Source organism: Solanum lycopersicum, chromosome 4 (genome assembly GCF_036512215.1).
Source record: "Solanum lycopersicum chromosome 4, SLM_r2.1".
Classification (NCBI taxonomy): Eukaryota; Viridiplantae; Streptophyta; class Magnoliopsida; order Solanales; family Solanaceae; genus Solanum; species Solanum lycopersicum.
The window spans coordinates 2,698,496-2,711,781 of NC_090803.1; the positions used below are offsets into that span (position 1 = coordinate 2,698,496).

Sequence of the window (13,286 nt, forward strand, 5' to 3'; positions counted from 1 at the left end):
CCTTAAATTTAATTTATGAGATTATATTAAGTGAATATTATATTATTATTTTTTTTATATTGAATATTCAGTATCGCTTTAAGACTTGATTAATATTGACTTGTATATACAGAGTACGTAGATGGTAAAATCAAATTCAATTTGTTGAATTTACTTAATATATTTAAGTTTGAACATATATTGACTAGTTTATTCTTTAGTTCAATCCGTTCCAATCGACTAAAAATTAGGTTGATGTATACTTATAAATATTTAATAAAAAATCATTTTTTTTTTCAATTTTCAATATGTTATATATAATCATAATAAATTGTTATGTACTACAATAGTTTTATAAAAATAAGTAATACAATTAAGCTTGATAAAAATTGAATTTGAATTGAGCGTTAATTCATAATGCAATTTATTAATGAACTTATTTTGACTCAATTCATATTGAACCAAGCAAATATTAGATTGAATTGTATCGTGACTCAATTATTATTTCTAACTCATTATGATTAGTCTAAATTTGACTCGATCCATCTAATCTTAACCTTTACTTAAAAATATATTACAATAATTTATTTTATTTTTTTTGTGTATACTAAATTGTAAACACCTATATTTAAGATTCACATTTTTAATTGACCATTGGATACTCTATGTATGGTAGGATAATTGATTGCAATTGGAGTAGCCAACAGATCATCAATTTATTTTTATAGCATAGCCATAGCCCCATATATAGGAGTCACCACACTATATTCTAGGCAATTGTCAATATTGACTCTATATATTCTCATATTTTTATCAAATATTTTATAGGGATGATAATAGTGGATATCCTACTATACTTTATTTAATTAAATATTCATTTATTGAAAATTGTAATATTTTCAAATTAGTTCGTCTCCGTCTCTAGTAATAGGTATCAAGTAATTTTGGCCATATAAATTTTCAGAAGAAATTATCAGTTGTTTTGATCGGTTGAAAATTTGAAATGAGATCTCATGATACTGAATCAACTACTTTAATCACTAATCATTTCGTTCGCTTATTCCTCTCTTTTTTAAAAAAAAATTGAGAAAATATTGAAACGTAACTTTGTATTGTGTCAACATATAGTACGAAGAATAAGTTTAATCATATTTCAATAAATTCATGAAGAAATATATATTCGGTGTAGTTTTTTGAATGTTGTTTTAAAAAGATGAGAGAAATATATATGCAAATCCTATTATTATCTTTTCTTTTTCTTTTTTATTTTTTTTAATTTTTCACTCCATATCTAGTACTTACATTAGAATCTGACTAAATTTGAATTCCTACCGAGAAATCGCCCATTAAGATGTAAAATATACCCTAACAAAGATGACTACGTACTAGAGGGATTCCAATTAGTTCGAACCTAATATCTCTGTTTAAGAATGAAAGTTACTTCACTCTACTGCAACCGTTGTTGATGTAACGCTATTTCTTGAAGATCTATACAAAGAATGTTTTCGATAATTCGAAATAAATTGAAAATATTTTAATGTCAACTAGGGTTAATTTGAAGTGTAAGTAGGTAGGGTATACATAGGGTTATAGGAAAGACCATGATGAAGGGTATAGTATAGTATAATGTACTATGTAGATTAGAGCAAAAGGAATGAAATGAGTTAAAGAGAATAGAATTAACAGGTCTACCTATTTTTTTTTATCAGAAGATCTAAATGAATATCCATCTTGATTCTTGAATGCATGCTTTCTACAGTTTGACAAGATATATCCTACACACACACACACCTACCTAGCAAGTTTACTTTGTTACACTTAGTTGCATGCAGGAGTAATTTTGTTAGCGTCGTTTCGTAGCTGGTTAAAGTTACATATTAGCTTTTTAAGAAAATGGAATTATAATCTTTTTCTGTATTAATTTTTATGTGGATTTTGTCGTTTTTCATGAGTTTAATAGTTTAAGGTTGACTGGAAATTGGCGAATGAAATTTTTAATCTTTTTTTGAAATGGAATTACCGCATAAAAAAGCATTATAGGTCACAAAATTGATAATTCAAAATGTTTAAAAAATCTATGAGAAATTTACGATTACAAAGAAATTTGTTTAAAAATCTAAAAGTATCATATAAAATAGGACGGAGAGTATATATATATATATATTATTATTATTGTTAGATATAATATAGTGATGATTATATTTTTATTACTATAAAATTCTTTACTTATTGTAGTGGTATGACACAATTATAAATTTGTGATTGAGTATTTGATATATTTATTAAGAAAATTATTTAATAACTTTAATCAAAGGATAATTTACCAAACTTTTATATTAAAATTGGAGATAGCTGAAAACTCATTAAAGAGAAGGATAATTTTGAAGAAAAAAAAGAGCAGTTAGTTCATTTTGGACCATATAAAAGTTGTCCAAAAAAATAAATGTATATATTATTTATGCGAGTTTCTTAAATGCAAAAACTAAATATTTTATTAGGTATGTTGAATTTTATACGTATAGTAAAAACATAATTGCAATCAAACATAGTATTGTTTATGTATAATTTAATATCCGTATAACTTAGTTTGTACCAAACTACTTATGTAGAAAGTCACACAAAATATATGTGTATCTTTATTCAAATTTACACAAGTGAAAGTGTCTGATTAAGCACATTCATAATAATAATAAAAAGTATAAATATTAATTCAGATCGAATTAAATAAACGTTTATATGTTATTTTCTAAATATAAAAGATATTCTCATACCATAGTAAGCACTAAATAAGAAAGGCACTTGGATATTTTAAAGTGTAAATTCTAATTAAGCTAGTTGAATGAGATTAGTTGATTTAAGACTAGAATACTCAAACCATATTGTAAGAACCAAAAAGTAGAAAAAATGTCATGATTAAGGGTGTATTGGAGGAAATTTTTTTAAAAAAATTTGTTACTCATTTTTAAAATTAATATTTTCTTTAAGAAATTATTTTTTATTAAAATAAAAAATAACTTCCTAAGAAAAAAAAATAAATTTAATATTAATTGTATCTTCTTCATTCGAGACATCTACTTGCCGAGAGTAAATATAGAGGTTAAAACCAAGACACGTGAATCTGTAGTCTTTCTATAAAACTAAATATAATTGGATGCTGAGTTATTTACCTAAAGGACTACCGCTACACACTCTTATCCTTACCTCAACCTTCGTAAACAATATTTATCGAAATTATATATAAAATGTTTTTCAAAAATAAAAAGACGATTCACTTATTTTCCAAAAATCAAATAAGAAGGAATATTGTTTTTCATACCAAACATACCCTTAAGGAATCGTTTAATATGAAATACATGGTATAATAATTTTAATGCATAATTATTTTATTCTGTATTACATTAAAAATATTAGATAATCATTTAAGTATTTATCTCACTATTTATTTCATAACAATGAAATAAATCAAATAATATATATAGTAAAATAACTAACGAAATAATTGATTTCGAAATAACTTATTTCCAACTAAACGAGCCTCGAATGATCAATGATTGAATAGAATGGGGTCCATGTCCCTGGACTTTTTGTCCTCCAGGTTACAAAATTAGGTAAGATGGGATTGAAATTTTTAGTAAACACAAAATTAAAAAATTTATATTTGATGGAAAGAACTTTTTTAGTCACATCCATGTGATTTGAAAAATTGAAATATACATTGTTTGACTTGTTAAATTATTCTATTGCCTTCACATATAAGGTAAGCATTACGTATACTCTTTTCCCCTAAAATTCTTTTACATTTTTAGAAATAAAAAATATTATCTGTTCAATATTGACATTGAAATTAAAATTTTCATAAATCTCACATCGTGCAAAATTATTAAATGAAAAGGCTTTTGAATACATGAAGAAATGTTATGATCATAACTCGAATTGTGAGATGTTTTATTAAAAATTGATAAATTTTATCCCGACTATTTTAACTTTTGAAAACACTTTTTTTTTATATTTTTTTATTATTTGATGTTCGATATTTATTTGAGTATTCCAACTAATTAGATTTTACATGTGTAAAATTCATTAAAGAATTTTTTTCAGACTTTAAGAGTTTAATGAGATGGGTGGACTCTTTTTAAGGCTCCCTTTGAGCTAGCTTTTGGGGTGTGAGTTAGGCCTAAGACCTAATTTTACATGGTCTCAGAGAAAGGCACGTCTCACCCGATGTTGGGGTCCCCAAAATTAAAATTGCCCACGCACCAGATGCTAAGCACTGGGCGTGAGGTGGGGTGTTAAAGAATGACAAAAGTCCCACATCAGTGATTAATGAAATGATTGGACTCTTTATAAGGCTTGGGCAATCCAAATCCCTTTGAGCTAGCTTTTAGGGTGTGAGTTAGGCCTAAAACTTAATTTTACAGATTTAGCATTCATAACCCGATGAATTAATATTTTTAATTTTAGTTTTAGCTTTTTTAAAAAATAAATAAATACCAAGATCTATTCTTCTATTATTATTTTTTTCAAAAGTTGTTGATTATTCATAACTAATCATGATGCAGATAATGACGAAAAATTATTCACGTAGAAACAAAATATTAATAAAGCATGAAATAAGATAATGTTATATTTTATTTTAAAATTTATTTTCCTTTATAATACTAGTCAGACCAACTATTGGAAGATTATAAGCATTTTCTATATTTTTCTAGCCTTTTAATTTAAAGTGTGAATAAAAGTGAGAATGGAAAAAAAAAACACTTTAATTTAACGCTTTCATATATTATTGAATAATAAAAAATTCCAGCTACCTTACGACGAAAATTTCTAGATCATATGACATAAATACATATAAAATTGTAAATAAAACTTTCACCAATAATTAATTGTTTGAAATTTATTGAACATGAATGAACTCAAACGTAATTATATCCTTTTTGCCTCGAGCTCAGATCATGGAGATAATAACATTTTTGGTCACTCAGTGTTATAGATAAATTTTAAATTTAATCTTTGTGATATTTAACTAACATATTTAACCTGTAATTAGTTGAAATGTATCTTTTTATTGCTTGTGAAATTCACATAATTTTAAAAGCATTAAACATTATGTCATTTAATTATTCATGTGTTTGTTATGTTTTGGCATGTATTGCTACTTTATATTTGAGGATGTTTTGATCAAAGACAAGAGCTAGATGTTCGAATATGGATTTGACCAAACTCAATAAATTTTACTCAAACGTTGTATTTGTAATAAGAAATCGATTAAACATGTACAATACTAAAATTACAATTCTAAAATTCAGAACTCATAAGGTGTAAAGTCTGATTAATTCCGCCTCTAAATATACTTTTAAATTTTGTTCAAATATAACATATTTCCTGTATGAATTCCAGAACCTAAACAACTCAGTTGAGAGCTCCGTGACTGATTCAAGGGAAGGTCAACCAATGATTGATAGGCCAATATAACCGAATGCAACACATTTAAAATGGAGTCATATATTACAAGGACCAAAATCAAAACAAGGGTTGTTACATAGTGAGAGATCAAAGAAAATCGAGTACACAAGATCTTTGATTTGTTCCTCAAGTTGAAACAAATGTGAAAATGAGTGATATTTCATCAATTCCCAATATTGAAAAATAAATGAGAAATTAATTAGGTGATTTGAAATTCTTTGATTTGTTTTTAATAGTTGGAACCAATATGAAAAGGATTCTTCCATAAATCAAGTTTCTAAATAGGAACCCGTTTTAAATAATCGAGACTATATCAAATAGAAAGATTTACATGCAACAGAATCTCAATTTTGTGTATCGGGCCAACTCGCGCCCAAACAAAAAAAAGTGAACACCTAACACGAAAGATTGTTTTACCAAGTAAGCCAAGACAAGAAACGAGAGTGTAACAATTTGAACAACAATACGACTTTCCAACAAAGAGAATCCAATTGAAACACCCTTCATTGAGGTTGTAGTTCCGCGATTGCAATATTGTCAACCCAGTAGTATATACCATATGGATCTAGTGTAACCACCCGGTGCAGGTTAGGTTTTACCAAATGATATTATGAACACTTGTAACTCGGTGCACATTTCTAAGCAAAACTTGGGACACGTGAACCTATGTTCTCTTTGTAAAACTAGATATTATCTGCTGGGCAATCATATACTACAAGAAGACTAAATGGTGCACCTGGTTGAAAGTTTTGAGTTACTTAAAAGAGGACTAATTTTTGTTGTTGAACAGTAATATCTTATGGAAAAGAAATGGAACAAAACAATTAAGCAAAAATCATCAAACTGGTTTTAGAATAGCATAAAAACTGTTGATGAGAAAACATTATTTGCATTCAGGTAGAGGTTACAAATAGTCCACACCATCTTTATCACTCAACAGAAATCAACTTCAAATACAAATCCACCAACTAGTATTTGATAATTCTCTTGGTTTCTGGAGACATTGGCAATTTTTTCATCTCCCTGTCAAAACAGTAACCATAGTTGAATTCAGATGGAAAACACAAAGTGAAGTGGTTTGTCAACCACGACGATCAACCATGAAAGATAAACCAACTTCATAGTAAGTAAGAAATAACACAAGTGGCTGTAAGAGAAGAAAATTATACTGCAAATATATACGAGATACACTTAAATAAGTCTCTAACAAAGGGTACAAGATGGAGTAGGACCAGTTAACTCACCACCAACAAATCGAAAAAGAGAAAGTAGCTCAGGAGGTTGACCAACTTCCAAAGAGTAAACATTCCGAGTGTACGAGAAGTAAAAGAAAGTTGAATGACCATGCACCAGGAATGACACACAATCTTCATTCTTATGGTCTTCCAAGGCTTACTCAAGATTACCTGGACCTTTTTTTGTAATTTTGCAGACTCCCAGAATTACTAGTCTATGCGCCTTTGATTTGATTTCTTTAGCAGAGTTGGTAACCCCTTGGTTCTTAGTATGGACAGAATCTTCTCTTTCATCTTATCCAAAAAGGAAAGAGATAAAAGAAGGAAAACAAAAAGAGAAGAGAAGAAAGAAGTCATAATTTTGCTCTAACTAAAATCTTGTTCCTTTCTGGCTAAGTGTCAAGTAAAATACCAAAGATTTTAAGTCTTGAGAGCACTAGAGTAAAGGGGGAAAGGGCCATAGAAACAGTTGTGGAAATCTAATGCCCCTAATGTTAGTTGTTTTACGCTGTTAGTTACACACGATGTAAGCTGTACTCGTGCAACCTTCGGACTAGAGGATTGGCAATATGCAACAGGTGCTTAGCATTCAATGGTTAAGTGGGGGATAGGCAGCAACCTATTTGCAGGATTCAGTGGCAAGTAAAACCTGGTCTTTATTTCATAACATATTCAGAATTCCTTCTGTTAAGTCATATACAGGGAAGGAGCTATTGAGTAGGTCGGCTGTTAGGTGAATGAGGAACTCAGTAAGGAAGATCTGGAATATGGAAAAGAAAGAACGCGAGATGCCTTCACTAAGGAAATCAAATACTTACAGAAGATTAAGTTATAGATGCATATGGCTTTTGGCTTTTTGGTGCAGCTTACGGGATGTTGAAGATGAACATAGCATATGCTAGATTTCATACTCTTTATAAGAATAGGAGCATGTACAGCTGGAACCCCTTCTTTATGTTTAATATAATTACCCTGGAACCATCTAAAATTCTTATTTTGACACGCATTATTTACCTGTTCAAACAAAAAAAGAAAGGGCTACTTTGTTCTCCTCGGTAGGGGAATTTGCAGAGGGAGCTTACCACACCCAAAAAAGAATCTCTGGGCTCCATACATGTGGGCTGTGTTTTAAGTGATACAGTAATTCTAGATCACAAAGTTGTACGGCAGAAGGCAGAAGCAAATTAGAGATGAGCACGGCAAAGACAAAAAGAGAAGGATAGACGGGAAAGAAATTCTAGGAATTCCTACTAGCGTCCTTTGGAATACCTGAAAATGATAAGGTTGCTGCAAGCTTGGCAGAACACAACAATGTACCCAGTACAATCCCACAAGCTTGAACATAGAAAGAAAAAGAATTTTATAAACTTAAAACTTTTCTATACTTCTAAGAGTTATATGACCTTTTCATTGTTTTTCGAAAATACCTCCATTCCACCTCATGGAACAATAGAGAATCATTTGCAGTGACCTCTTCAAGGAGATAAATATTAATTATTTCCTGTTATGTAAGGGCTAGACAAAAATTTTACATTTTATGAAAATTATAGTTAAAAGGGTCTCAAAAAAGTCTCCAGTCTGCCCAAAAGGCTTGCAACAATAAAGTTGTTGCTGCATACACAACTGCCTGTGTCAATTGCAACATAAGGTACTACACGGTAATGAAGCAAGACTTATATATTCTCTAGTCAAAGTCACTTGCATCAGATGCTGCACAAATATACGAAGCTGTGATGCCATTTGCACTGCATGTGCTTAAAAGATAGCAAGCTGTTTCAGGATGTTATAAATGTCTTAAGTTAAAAGGATATTGTTACTACATGTCTACGTCATAGAGAATCTTGGTCGACCCAATATTTAATAATAAATCTGCATGTTAACTGCACAAGCTAGATAATGAAAATTTCAAGAATTTCAAATTAGGACCTTGACTGCTGAATAATTGTGAGGATGCTGGACCTTCCAGAAGAGAATGAGCCAAACAACCAAATAAAATTGTACTAAATAAGTTCCATAATAAAGAGGATTCCTTTTTTTTTACAAATCAATGATCTCATTGCGCATCTATAAGCTGAATCACCCATAAAACCCAAGGAATATTTTAATCATCAGATCATAAAGTCACCTCATATCTCAATTAGATGAAGCACGATTAGGAAAAAAACACTATTACTCACTAATCAGACAAACCTAATAGCTATAAAAACTTTTAGAATAATGATTCAATTCTTTGCTAAGTTACAAAAGTAAGATCAAATATCAGACAGATTCTAAAATTTAGTCTCAGGTCTGCACTTGCTGAAAAGAGTCAATGGTAATGAATCATAGCTAACACAAGTAAACCTGGATATCCTCACTATGATAAAAAGAAAGAACTAACATCCTTGAAACTATAGACACCAACTGTAAGAGAAACATTCAATTTCCTAAAAGGAAAAGTTGAAAATATATGTAACAATGGTGAAGAATCTCAAGATTTATTACTATAATCTCAATCAGACACGAAGTCAGTTTCCAATAGACACATCGTGGACATGTGCTAGAGCATACTGAACACCAACAGCTTTCAGAGAAAATCCTTAAATTCCTAAAAGAACAGTTGAGGTGAAAAGCATGGATATGTGAAGAATCTAAAGATGTGCCACCATAATCTCAATCATGCACCACATTATTTTCCAAAGAAACAATCCATTATGATCTCCTTAACTTTTATTCAATGCAAGGCCAATCATATGCTGGATACTGAGTTTTGTTGTGCCAAATGCCCCTAAAATCTATTTATGTGATTGTGACTATGACTACAAGTATGGATGGATAGTGAGAAAACACTCAACTAACCAACTAACCTTCAACCTTTATTATGTGATTGTGTCTTCCATAACCTCTTATCTAAGGTCAAGTCCAAGGTCAGCCGAAGCTGTGTCATGTATTGCCTTATCACCTCTCCTCAACACTTCCTCAGCCTACCTTTACCTCTCCTGAAACCATCCAACCTCTCACGCCTCTGCACAAGGACATCCGTGCATTTTCTCTTCAGATACCCGAACCATCTCATCCAACCTTCTGGCATCTTGTCCTCAATCAAGGCTACTCCTACTTTTCCGCGGATATCATATTTCGAATCTTATCACTCCTAGTATGCTCACAATCCCAGAGCAGTGTAGGTGGGCTATATGACTAATCCATGTCCACTACACTTAATCCAACAGCCTGTTTCGTTCCAAGAAAAATACATCTGACCTAATACATATTGGAGCCCCAATATAAATCTTTAGTACCTACTCTACTCTATTCAATACTAAATAATATGTCTTTTATTGCCAAACCGGGAATTCTGTATATATTGAAGGTCATTGAACTCACATTTCTGCTTAAATGGATATACTAATCTCCAAGATATCTCTTAAATTAGAGATAGGCAAAACAAAATAAATAAAACCAACTTCTCCTTCCCAAGTTATATAACACTCACCAAATTTTGGAACTACCAAAATGTCAACACGATTCTTCAAATAATAATTACTATATACTACTCTTTTAGAGGGAATTCCTATATACAACTTTCAAACTACTTAACTACTAATCCAATATTTTCACGTGTCTATTATAATGGTGGTTTCTACGCTACTTTACTGCTTGTCAATTAACCTGCTGAGTACATGCCACCTTCCACAAACAAACAAAAAGTACAAGATATCGGTCCACAAAACTCATACTTTTCTCTAGATATGAGCCTAGTTTCCTAGGATCCATTGCAACTTTAGCGATGGTTGCATTCCAATACTAACAACACTTTCGGTATTGGAACTTGAATTCTCCTTCTACTTAACAATTACTATAATTTCTCATTTCAATACAACATTATTCGTCTTTTAGTAAAAAACTAGTTAAATTCTTTAGGTCTTCTGGTTCTCTAAATCCTACATGTATCCTTCCGAGAAATCTAAGTCAGTAAAATGCGAAACAAATAAATAAAAGCTAAGTTCTCCGTTCCAATTTGTATAACACTGTCTAAGTTATCAAAATGTTTGACACAATTCCACAAACAACACAAGTTTTTGCAATATTTAAACAAACTTCACAAACAACTATTTAATTCCTTCATCAAGTTAACATCTTAACCTATACATTCAGTCAAAAACCATCATCAAAAATAAAACTCACAGCAATTTTGGAGCAAAACTGAAACTATGTATAAGGAGATCAATTCAAACAATCACTATAACAACAAAGAAATCAAGTAGCGGTAACTGACCTAGATGATGGGAAAAAAAACTAGGCATTAGCAGTCTTAGGAATGAGAGGAATGGATTGATGTCCCTTTTGCTTCATTCGTGCTTCCTCTTCACGGATCTTCTGCATCTGAAGCATCCGTTCCATAACAAGCTCATACGCACACTTCTCATATGTATGGCGCTCATCCTCGCACTTCCATGGAAGATAAAATTCCGATTGCCGACACTTGTTCAAAGGGATCAAAAGGTGTGCGCACTGATCCCTATATGCTAATGGCACTTTGTTCTCCACCATTTCTTCTTGTGTTGCAATCATCTTCTTCGATGAACCTGGAACCTCCATTGCCAAATTGACTTTCGTTTGTTCGATTTTGGGATTTTTCTCTGCGAATTTTCCCCTCTTTTCGATTGTTTGCTCTGTAGAGATTCGCTCTTGTGGTTTGTGAGGTATTGTTGGGCTTTTGGGCTATTTTGGGGTTATTTGGGCTTTGGATGTTTGGGATTGTAGTGATTGGGCTAATATTTAGGCCCAATAAAAATTGTGTTGTACTAATAGCTTTTACAATTCTTTTTGGGAAACTTACGTAGAACTCATTACTGCTAATTACTTAGATTCACTCTAGTTTCTAATATTACGAATCTTACTAATTTTGGCTCTTTCATATACCTTTGGATATATCCAGGTACATGTATCTCGTGATGTATATTGTCAAAACTAGGTATAATTTGTTCAAGATATATTGTAACCAAATGGATTTTCATTTATCTGGGATACATGAAAAAATCTCCTCAGCCTCCCTCCCTTCTCGCTCGCCACCCTCCTATGTATTTGGCATTTTGTTTATATGTGAATCACACCAGATACATGCATATACATGTACCTAGTGTGATTCGCTTGTATCTTATATATATACATAATGAATCTTGTTCACCTCACTCTCGATCCGCTTGCCTCTCTCCTTATTTTAATGTATCTGATAACAAAAGTGTATGTATCTAGTTTTTTCTTCGTCAATATATGACAGAGAATTCTTAATTAGTGATAAGATACGTAATATTTTGAAAGTATAGATAATAATAATAATAATAATAATAATAGTAGTAGTAGTAGTAGTAATAGTAGTAATAGTATAATATATCTAATCATGTAGCTTCTCCAAAATTATTATATCAAGTTGGAATTCGAAAATGGCTATACTTGACATAAATTAGTCGAAAAAACAATGTGTTAAAGATTAAGATTTAACGAGTAAAATTCAAAGAACATGCCTTAGATTTTAAAACCATGCAAGTGAAATTTAAAATCGTGTCTTAAAAGTACAACGTTGTTATCAATAAAATTCAAAAATTGTGTCTTAAAAATTCAAAAATCAGTGTCGACTCAACAGAATGCTTCTGTATCTTATCAACGTTGGATAACTTAATTCTATGATATAAATAATTTATTTTCACTTATACATTTATAGACACATAAAAATAAAAAGCATCTTAATTTTCTTAAAATATTTTTACAAAAAATATTTTTCATCGTATCGAACGCTACATACTCTCTTGTCTCAACTAAATAACTCATCATTTTCACACCTATATTATAATTCTTGACAGTCGTCATCATACCTTCCCAACAAGAGCCACCGCCAAAAAACAAAAGTAAAATACTAAGTAATTATATGTTGTTCATCACCAAATTAAAAAATGTGATACGATGGAGTAAAATATTATCTTAATTATAATCTACAAATTCAAACTAGAGCTATTTATTCAGTTGGTTCAATTTGATTTTATTAAATCGATAATCGAATCATTATGATATCAAAATATGTATGACTCTAGTGCGAAGAAAATGAGTAAAAAGGCACTAAAGTTAACAAATCGGATTATTGGTTAAATTTTAAATTGAAAAAACAAGTCACTAATACAAAAAACGTTTTGAACTACTAGTTAACACGCTGTTTGGATAATTGTTGCTCATTATTTTATAATGTATTATATTGTATTGTATAATATTATACTATATTGTATGGTAGATACGATGTTTGGCTAGACTTAATTATTGTTATTGTTTAATATAACATTTTTGATTGTTTGATATGATTGTATCGTACTATATTATAATTTATAAATTTACTAAAATATTCTTATTATTCTAGGGTAGGAGGCTTGACTATAATTAAATAATATAAGGTAAAGAGTAAAATAGTATTTTGAAATATAATGTAACGATATAATTGGAAAAAAATTTAACTAACAATGGAAATACACTGAATCGATTATTCGATAAAATGGATATTTTCATTGTTACGCAATAACAAAATTTAACAATACGATACAATACCTATTAAGTAACAATAAAATAAATATTATAAATATAATA

The 13,286-nt window shown here is 30.2% G+C and overlaps 1 protein-coding gene across 1 annotated transcript; it reads right to left on the reverse strand.

Moving 5' to 3' along the window:
- Positions 1-6,268: 6,268 nt before the first annotated feature.
- LOC101255084 (putative NADH dehydrogenase [ubiquinone] 1 beta subcomplex subunit 7) lies at positions 6,269-11,313 on the reverse strand. The gene is made up of 2 exons (NM_001329427.1): positions 10,933-11,313; positions 6,269-6,465 (listed from the first exon to the last, which is right to left on the reverse strand). Exon 1 carries the CDS (start codon positions 11,253-11,255, stop codon positions 10,953-10,955), a length of 303 nt encoding a protein of 100 aa, NP_001316356.1. The 5' UTR covers positions 11,256-11,313; the 3' UTR covers positions 6,269-6,465; positions 10,933-10,952.
- Positions 11,314-13,286: the final 1,973 nt, after the last annotated feature.